Source organism: Gasterosteus aculeatus, chromosome 16 (genome assembly GCF_964276395.1).
Source record: "Gasterosteus aculeatus chromosome 16, fGasAcu3.hap1.1, whole genome shotgun sequence".
In the NCBI taxonomy this organism is placed as follows: domain Eukaryota; kingdom Metazoa; phylum Chordata; class Actinopteri; order Perciformes; family Gasterosteidae; genus Gasterosteus; species Gasterosteus aculeatus.
The window spans coordinates 15,473,200-15,482,583 of NC_135704.1; the positions used below are offsets into that span (position 1 = coordinate 15,473,200).

Here is a 9,384-nt window from a genome sequence, read left to right on the forward strand (position 1 = left end):
AAGTAGGGGTGTTTCCTAATCCTAATAATAATTCACGGTATAACTTTTATGTTTTTCCTGATTTAATAAATCACCCACCAGTACAAAGATAATAAATATTTAAGGCAGTTTATGGTGTATCTTATACTAAAAGCATATTTCAAGTCACACATTTGTACATTTCATTTCAATTCAAACATCTCAAGTATCTTAGTCAGTTAATGAGGTCACATTATTTTCCCGATCCCAAAGAAAGTCAGGCACCACCGGACAAAGGTTGAAAAAAACACCACCGCTTGAAAACTCCTGTTTCGTGTTCACATTGATCATATAAATAGTCAAAATGATAAATAATAAATGACCAGAATACAACAATGGGCAGTACTATTTTCACAAGCTTGCTCCAGTTAGTGTAACCGTGATAATAGCCTGTAAAAGCTTATGAAGCTACAGCAACAAGCATTAACCGCTTCAATCAATAAAAGGCGCTGAGGAATCCTTAGTCAACTTTTTAGGCAAACTGAAGATCAGTGATTGAACTTGAAGATGGCGGGAAAGATCTTGTCGTGAAGATATTGCACCTGTTCCTCCAGAGTTCTCAGCTTCTCAAATTCAAAGTAAGGGATCTGCAACGGAAGGAGCTCATTCAAAACCAAACAATCATTATTTTGCAGGTGTAAATGATTGAAGCTGTGGCGTCGTGTCTCCATCGTACCTGCACCAGCTCATAGCCCATCCTGCGGAGGTGTCTCCTCTTAGTGGCCTCCTTCCCCAGCAGGTGCTGTGTTTTGCTACAGAACCGCTTTTCACCATCCAAGCACAGTGCCATCCTACACGTGACACAATACCAGGAGGACACTTTGAAACGACCGGTTGACCATAGGCACAAACGGCATCCAGCTCACTCTCGTGTGATTCTAAGTGTAGAAAAACTCAAAAGCTCCCGCGGAATTGGTCTCTCACCTCTTGTAAGTGTGATCCCACTGAGACGGAGGCAGAACATATCCATTCTCATCCAGACACATCTCCACATCTGGAGAAAAGGTTCGCCCCCAGAATTTAGAGAGGATGCACTTGTGTTTTTCCAACTTCAATTGATATTTCTCCATTTGGATCCTATCTTTATCTTCTTTTTTTTTTACCACTGCTTACCTATTGTGTAGCCACTGCGGGTAAAGATTCTGGTGTTGTAAAGCCTCCCCCCCAGCATCTCTGTGAGTGGCCCTTTGACCTGGTTGTAGAAGCGACTCTCCATAGGTGTCTCAAAGGCGTGGTCCACAGAGGAGAAATTCTTCACGTGGAGGAAGAACGGCAGTCTCGGACCCTGATGAGCGAGGCAATTATGGACAATTCAAAATGTCCCTCAACTACAGAATTTCTCTATTCAGACGTTCTCAAGCTCACTTTACTTGGCAACTACTGCGAGTACTCTGAGATGAAACGCACTAATCAGACCGGAGGCCTCCGGTGACACTCACCCAGTAGTAAGAGCACTCTAACGAGGAGGAGAGATGAAGCTGCGTCAGCTGACCCAGTGCGATCTTGTCCAATGGCTCCCCCTGTGCTGTAGCGAAGACACGGACAGCTTACATCACGGACATTACACGCGGTCGCACCTGCACGGACACCTCCGGCGGCCACATTCTGTGAATGAATAGCGGCTGACCGACAAAACAACAAAAATTGCTGTCTTATGGGAGCTCTTTTAAGCACATCTCCAGATGTCAACATGTGGATTGACAGCGGCGTGGGAAACGGGCTGCAGGGTAAACACACACAAACGATACGATCTGGTGGGATCTTTGGGGCGAGAGTGGTCTCACCTCGCAGCCTCTGTAGGAAGTGCGGGCCGAAGACTTTGGCCATGTAGTTGAGTGGGAAGCGTTCCAGGTGGATGCAGGCGTGCAACACCTCGATCAGGGAGCGAGGCTGGAACTGTGCGAACCTCGCTGACAAAATGCTCTCCAACTTTTTAAACATCTCACTGGAGCACTGCGGGGAAAAGAGCTTCCGATAATCCGACAGGCCACAGTCATTTGCCTTTGAGACGGCGTTGCAACGTTATGTACAGCCCTCACCTGGGGAAGATAGTTGAGTCTTCCCATGGAGACAATTTGTTTGGCGATCTGAAGGGTGGTGTGATTCTCAGCGTTGTTAACAAAGTTCTCAGCCACGGCCTCGAAGATGGGCTCAGAGCGACACCTCATTTGCAGACAGTACTCCATGACGGTGCTGATCAGCTCCGGATCGCACTTCCCGAGCCTCCCTGGCACACACAGCACAACACTTGAGGATTAGACTCATGCACGACCCATTTAGACCCACGTCCGGGTTTCCCTGAAGCCACGAGAGGGAATCACACCCCACCAGCAGGTAGGTGTTCCTCCACAGCAGACAGGAGCTTTTCGCTATGATGTCCCAGCATCATCAGCGCGGAGAGCACCTGGATTAACTCAGCGTCGCTAAAATCTTTTAGGACCTGTGACGCTCTGTGACTCAGCCTCAGCACCAGGGGGATGGCCTGTGAAACAAAAGCGCAGAATTACAATCCCCGAAAGCATTCAGCGAGGGGGCCAACGTGCAGAGGTGAGATGTTCATCACCGACCTGTCTCTGCTGCAACTTCAACAGGGACTGCAGCACATCGCTGACTTGGCTGGCGTTGAGCCGCTGGACCTGCCTCCGTGTGCTTCGGTGCAAAGCGGACAGCAGGACCTTGTGCCGCCGGCTGGCAGGGTCGTGACACAGAGCCAGCAGGGAGTAGATCCGGACGGCCTCGCTCGGCGAGACGACGTCCTCTCCCACGGCCCCGCAGAGAGAGGCCAGGACCTCTGTCACCACCAGGGCGGACCGGCGGCCTTCCAGGGCGCGCGCCGCCTCGCCCAGGTGGCACAGCTGTGACACCCGGACGCCCCCGCCGGAGAGGAGCTCCAGACACTCGTTTATCAGCCGGACGACCAGGGGGCTGTGGGCCTCCAGGCCGCATTCGGCGCACGCTCCGAGCAAAGTGGCGAGTCCATCCGCCCTCTCGTCGCCGGGGATGCGCGCCAGCCTGGCGCACAGCGCGGGGATCACGTCCCCTTCCATCACAGTCCGGAGGTGGACCAGTGCGGCGGCGCTGCTCTGCGGCTTGATGTGCGGCACGTTAGGAGACAGGTGCGCCGTCGGCCTGGCGCCAAGTCGGTACACGTTCGGTGCAGCCTCGGTTCTCACCGGCACGGCCACCGGGACGGGGAGGGGGGCCGCCGCACTCGCCCGCTGGACAGCCGCTGCGGTGACGCGCGTGTTGTGAAAGGTACGCGCGGCGGTTACGCGCGGCGGTCGCGCAGCGCCGGTTCTGCTGGCCAAGGAGTCCACGCCGGACGGAGCGCAGAGGCTGAGAGCAGCCCGATCGGGGGGGAAACACGGGGAGGAGGGGGGCCGACGAGCCGCTCTGACGGACGAGGAGAAACGGGCGAAGGACTTCATCGTGGTCTCCGTGACGTCAGAAGCCGGTTCCTGGATCAGAGTTATCAAAGAAAATGTCACTGGAAATGCCAGTGGATGCTCTCGCGCACGGGGCTTGACCGTTAATTAAGGAATATGTGGGAAGTCAACGCGTTGCAAGGAAGTATACAAACCAACGTGAAAATTAATGCAGCGGATCTCTGCTTCTTTTTTTACACGTGGGATTTAAAGCGAAAAGTCAAATACCGGCAGCAAAACGCCGTTTTTTAGATTTTAAACGACTCACCTTCAGCGAGGCAGCAGCACCACGAAGAGGAGCAGCAGCTTATTACAAAACCCGCCTTCAGGATTTGATAATACGTTGTGTAATTTCACATGTGTTTTGGCCACCTAGAGGTCAGGCTGGGAACTGCAGCCTGGCTGAGTGACGTGATCTGCACGCGCTGTACGATTGGACGAGCCTCGCAGTGACGTATGCGTGGCGGAAGTGTGTGTGTGCGTGTGTGTGTGTGTGTGTGTGTGTGTGTGTGTGTGTGTGTGTGTGTTTGTTTGTGTTCATTTTCATAATTAAGTTAATCTAAAACAAAAAGTCAAAGATAAAACATATTTAAATAAAATACAAGTGTAATGTTTAATCAGTTGGAAGTGGGGGCAGGTTTAACAATTCCGAATAACACACACGTTTAATTGTGTTAATTAGTGTCAATATTTTCTACATTTCTTTTTCACAAGTTATCCATTGGTGCTAATTAACACCTCCCTTGGAGATATTACGCAACAAAGCAAACCAACAGTTGTTCTTGATAATACAATGTAATGTTTAATCTTTACAATAAATGTAACCTTGTATAAACTCACAGTATGATTAGGTCGAAACAGTCATAACGTTTCTAAGCTTTTTCATACAGTTGTGTTGCCATATTGAAAGATGTGTCAACGAACTTGACAACTTTCGTCATCTTCCTTTGTGGTTCAAAGCTTTTAACAATTACCACAAGATGGCGCTACATACAAACAAAGAGCTTCCTCGCAGCTCAACATGGCTGAGCTCGATTCCTCCACATTTAGGCCAGAGAACAGGCCGATTTTGGGAATGTTGCAGAGAGGAAGTTCTTTGTTGTGTACGAAGCACTAAAATGAAATCAAAGAGGTTTCAACAAACAAATGACAACGTTTTATTCCATAGCTGTAGCTCTAACATTTGAGTTGCGTCTGTTTTCCTCCTGTTCATTATCGAGGTTGTTTGCTTCTCTTTTTTTGCGATGAGCGCTCATTGTGATACCCGACTTTAAGGAGGTCAATATCGGTATGTGCTTCTGTTAAAGCAGCTATGCGTCTGTGTTGAGTGTGTGGCTGGTGGGACGGAGTAGCATACGAAGGCCGATCCGAGAGTCAGCTGCATCCCGTATCTCCAAGACAATCGGTGTGTGTGTGTGAGTGTGTGTTGGAGAAAAAAAGAAAAAATGGTAAAAAAAATACTCAGAGCTTTTAAATGGTGAGCAGGGCAGACCAGATACGATCCGTTATGATAAAGTCACTGTTCTGCTGATGAATCACACTATAAATACTCACTCTGGCTGTGCGGCCACGTGTGTGTTTGTGTGGGATTAGTATGAGTAACATCACATTGGACTAATCAGCAGATTCAGCAGTAATGTTACCATTACTCACTTCTACCCGTCTCGCCTAAATTATTGCTGCTGTTGGATTAAAACTAACAAGATCCGAATGATTAACGTCCGTGGGAATTTTCCTGCGAGAGTCGATGAATTGTTTTAGAAAGATGTTAAATTAGTTCTCTGGCATCATGTCGCTGTTTGTCAAGCTTAACCGGTGTTACAATTACATTCAAATTAAAAGTCCCACACGGGGAGATTCCCATGTTTTTTTTAAATCAAAACGCAGGTCTCTATATTAAGTACCAGAGCATTTAATCCATAGTTAAATTCACACAGGAAGGTTGAAATGTCACGACTGTCACTGTTCAGAGGGCCGCTACAAAAAAAAGATTTACAATGTGAACTCAGAAAGCCAACGATTTTCCATCTCCTGCTTTGCCTTCGACTGCAGCAATGAGGTGACAAGTTATTTATAAAGCAATAAAACCTGGCCAACTTGAGAGCGAAGCACAGACAGCACGTGGTTAAGTCCCCCTTTTTTCTCCTTGACCTTTATTAAACCAGGTAAAATCAATTGAGAAACCAATTCTCATTTACAATGATGACCTGGCCAAGAGGCAATGGTGTACAAATGTGTCACCATTGGATCAGACCCCCCCCCCCCCCAGAGATCCCTCGAACTGTTCCGATTACCTCTCGCGGTTCAAGTGACCTCAGAAGGCATCTGTACCTGGTTCCTCGGAACCCTCGGGTTTCTCCCCTCACTGTCGAGGCCCATGCTTCCCGACGGTCAGCTGGTTGCGTTGTTCCACATCCAAATAATGTGTGTCCAATTACAAAAAGGGTCAGTGAGCCGACACCGGCCCGGCCCTGTGAGAGAGAGAAGGCAGGACGTGTCTGAATCACACCAAATCATGTAGCTTTTGTTGACAGATTGTTGAACCTTCACGTCCATTACAACGGGATTTACTTTCATTACTTGCTGTAACAAGACCGTCACTTTGCATAACTTCGGTTCCTTTCACTTCGGAAAAAAAAAAGTCCATCCCGACATGTAAAATCATGTGGAAGCGGCAGGTATCGATACTTTATTCCGCAGCCACTCACGCGTTCAGTGTGCGTGCGCCAGTTATGAAGGAATTTTCATGAACACGCGTCTCCTGGGGATTCCTGCGATGACTGCGGTTTGTTTTAAAAAAGGTCATGTGTTTCTGATTTAGATTTAATTCTAGTTGTCACATAAAATATTAGCCCACGATGGGATTTTTTTTTTTTTTTTTTGCATTTTTTCCAATCTATTTTCGAGCATAACCGCCCGGGAATGTGTTTTGCGGTCGGGGCAGGGCGGGCGAGGCCATTTTTCTACGGAAAACAAAAGGGCACACACACACACACACACACACACACACACACACACACGTACGTGCACGCACGCGCGTGGTACGGAAAAAGAAAGACAGGAAAAGAGAAGGAGCGTGAAAGAGGATCACATCCAGAGATAGGTGGTGCATTCTGGCAGACAGTAGGAATCCATTTCACGCCCAGATGAAAGCAGTGTGAGAGGGGGAATGTGTGCGTAGCCGTGTGATAGGTGTGGCGGGACAGGGGTTAGGCCTGTTAGCTTTTCCTAGGCGGAGGAGGGAGGGAGGGAACCCTCCGTAACCCGGACCAATGCTCTTTCAGTTCAATCAGTGACAGACCCCCGGTGTGGGAAAACCTGAAGTTATTGCAACGGTTTCATTTTAATTTCAATTGAATTATTTCTGTGCAGATGTACTTTGTCCCACGAGATCTTCCAAAAACACTACGACGCACGGTACACGGTGCGATGCAGTATTTCATTACCGTGTGTAACTTGTACATTGTAACGATCCACTGTACACTGTGGGACATGGAAGTGGACATTCGCCTGCAGCAATGCTTTGAGCTACACGCTAATGCTAGCAGAGCAAAATGACATGGCATGTCAGTTTAATCATTCATCTATTTCACTCATGTCATCTTCCTCTTCTGCTACCAGACAGCAAAAACTGTTATAAGTTAAATGTAATGACTGAAAAATGCACCACTGGCAAGTCCGAGGGAAGCTCCCGTATCTATCAGGGCGTTCTCCTTTAAAACACTCGACTAAGTCCCTACAGATGTGCTTTATGTGCTGCAAGGACACCTCACATGTCTCCACTCCACGGAGCTCCGGTCAAGATGAAAACCAGCCAACCCGAGGGGACTTCCGTTAATCGCAACAAGAAGAAAAGTTTTGCGGCCATCGTGGCATCGTGGGAAGGGAGCGAGGGTAGAGACAAACTCCGGTTCCAGGTTGCAGCGCCGGCTCGCTTTGGGCCCGGTGAAGTGTGACTCAGCGGGAAACTCAATCTGCTGCAGAACTAATATGCAGAGAGCAACGACAGAAAGACTTAACGGACCACACTGATGGTCTAAGCTCATAAACCGCCAGTGGCTTACACTCCTCTGCCAGCTCAAACCGTATTTGGACGGATTTAGTGCTGAGCTTAACTCAACTTAATATATTGAAACTGGAATAAAATTGGTAATTCAACACACTGAAGTTATTCTAATTTACAACTGTGTGGCAATAAAGTTAGACGCTCAGGCTAGAGGAGGCATTCAAGGAAACTCCAGATCCAACAGCTGGAATTTGAAAATGATTTTAAGTGAAAGGCTTTTAGCTTTCAGTACTGCAGTGTAAAGAACATAATGCGCGGTCAAAGGACTTTGACACCTTAGTGGTCTCTATGAGGAGATCAGTGCAGCTAGGGGACACGGTGGTGGTGAATTAAGCTGCCCACAGACAAGAATTTGAGCAATACACATAACGTACGATAGGAATCTACTGTATGTGGGCTGGTAGCCATCTGTTAGGGGCTGTGCAGCGTCTCCTCCCAGCAGGCGACTAAAGCTGTGAGCCAAGACCCCAGGCCCAACACCCTGCCGGACTTTGAAATCAGATCTTTATTGTCCATGAAGTCTCAGCCAAGTATGAAGAATCAGCCCTCCCTAACAAAACACACGATGAGAGAGAAACTGGGGGGGGGGGGGGGGGGGGGGTGAGACGCGGACAGGGAAACGGGGAAGGAAATTGAGGAAGTAAAGAGAGGGGTAAGGGGTTTGGTGCGGACAGAGAGAGTGAGAACATATCATAGAAACGATGCTCATGCTCCCAACGATGTCACAGTTATTTATAGGGCGTTGGGAACTCAATTTCCATAACTTTCTAATTTTGTTTCTGCTGGTTCCAGTTATAAAGCGCTCTTCACTTCTGAAGAGGTTGTAGACAAGAGAAAATGATCGTTGATCTTTACCCTTCAAAAATCCCATCAGTTCATGCTCGAGTCCTCCTCTCCTCAAGGTGTTCCTGAGATATCCAGTCCCCGAGAATAGGTCAAAAGTGAAGTCCCAGTGACCTTGACCTTTGACCTTTGACTCAGTTCCCCTTCGAGTCCAGGTGGGCGGCAACGGCGAAATTTGAAGAAACGACCTCCAGGCGTTCCTGAGAGTTTGCATTTACAAGAATGGACCAAACGGACGGAGAGCGCTGAAAGACAAAGCCTCTGGTTGTCACCATCATACCCGCCTGAAAGGTGATGTTTATCTGAGACCAAAGCCGCACACCAGTTCTATATATCAGTTGCATTCTGTGAAGACGTAAGGTGCAATAAATGTTTGCACAGAATGCGTCTCGTCTGAAAAAGAGGATTTTTTTAGCTGATCAAATTTGGTAAATTAAAAACTAAAGCACAGCGGTCTGTGCAATCAGCACCAGGTACACACACCATTTCACCCAGGGTTGATGCAAATATAATACTTGGCAATCTGTGAATATTTCTGAATCTGAAATGTTCTGCATTCCATTCAGTAAACGGCACAGAGGCGTCGACAAATCCATGTCATTTAAAATGCATCCTTCAGAAAAACTGAGCCCAAATGGCAAGAAGATGCACATGATTTGTAAACATCCGAATGAGGTCTAACAAACAGCAAGAAGCAACCACCATCTGGATGTCAACACTTCCCCATCACTACCTTCCACAGGTGAATGCTGCACTAAGAGGCGGTCACTGATACGCCTCTGTGATGTACAGTAACTCCATCTACAGAGAGACGTGTACATATGAAAAGCCCAGAACACACGCGTGTGTTCGTACCTGAAGCCGAAATCTGAGAAAATGACGTTCTCACCCACTTTAAAACCTGCAGTGAACCCAGACGTTTACAAACACTTTTATTAAGAGTCCCGTAAAGTGCTGTTAATGTTACGGGATCAACTGTTCTATCCTCATTAATGTACCTTTTTAGCTGCATCTGACCCAAACAGTAGGTAC

General features: G+C 47.8%; 1 protein-coding gene across 1 annotated transcript; it reads right to left on the reverse strand.

Moving 5' to 3' along the window:
* Window positions 1-95: 95 nt before the first annotated feature.
* On the reverse strand, window positions 96-3,817 carry LOC120834279 (FAST kinase domain-containing protein 3, mitochondrial). The gene is made up of 10 exons (XM_040202196.2): window positions 3,712-3,817; window positions 2,586-3,476; window positions 2,347-2,500; window positions 2,058-2,245; window positions 1,803-1,971; window positions 1,458-1,543; window positions 1,132-1,303; window positions 943-1,012; window positions 695-809; window positions 96-605 (listed from the first exon to the last, which is right to left on the reverse strand). Exons 2-10 carry the CDS (start codon window positions 3,444-3,446, stop codon window positions 507-509), a joined length of 1,914 nt encoding a protein of 637 aa, XP_040058130.2. The 5' UTR covers window positions 3,447-3,476; window positions 3,712-3,817; the 3' UTR covers window positions 96-506.
* Window positions 3,818-9,384: the final 5,567 nt, after the last annotated feature.

Coding starts and splice junctions, on each gene's coding strand:
- LOC120834279 (XM_040202196.2), bottom strand. CDS start 3,446: ATGAAGTCCTTCGCCCGTTTCTCCTCGTCCGTCAGAGCGGCTCGTCGG. Junction 2,501..2,585: donor TGAAGTTGCAGCAGAGACAG/GTCGGTGATGAA, acceptor TTTGTTTCACAG/GCCATCCCCCTGGTGCTGAG. Junction 1,013..1,131: donor CCGCAGTGGCTACACAATAG/GTAAGCAGTGGT, acceptor CCTTTTCTCCAG/ATGTGGAGATGTGTCTGGAT.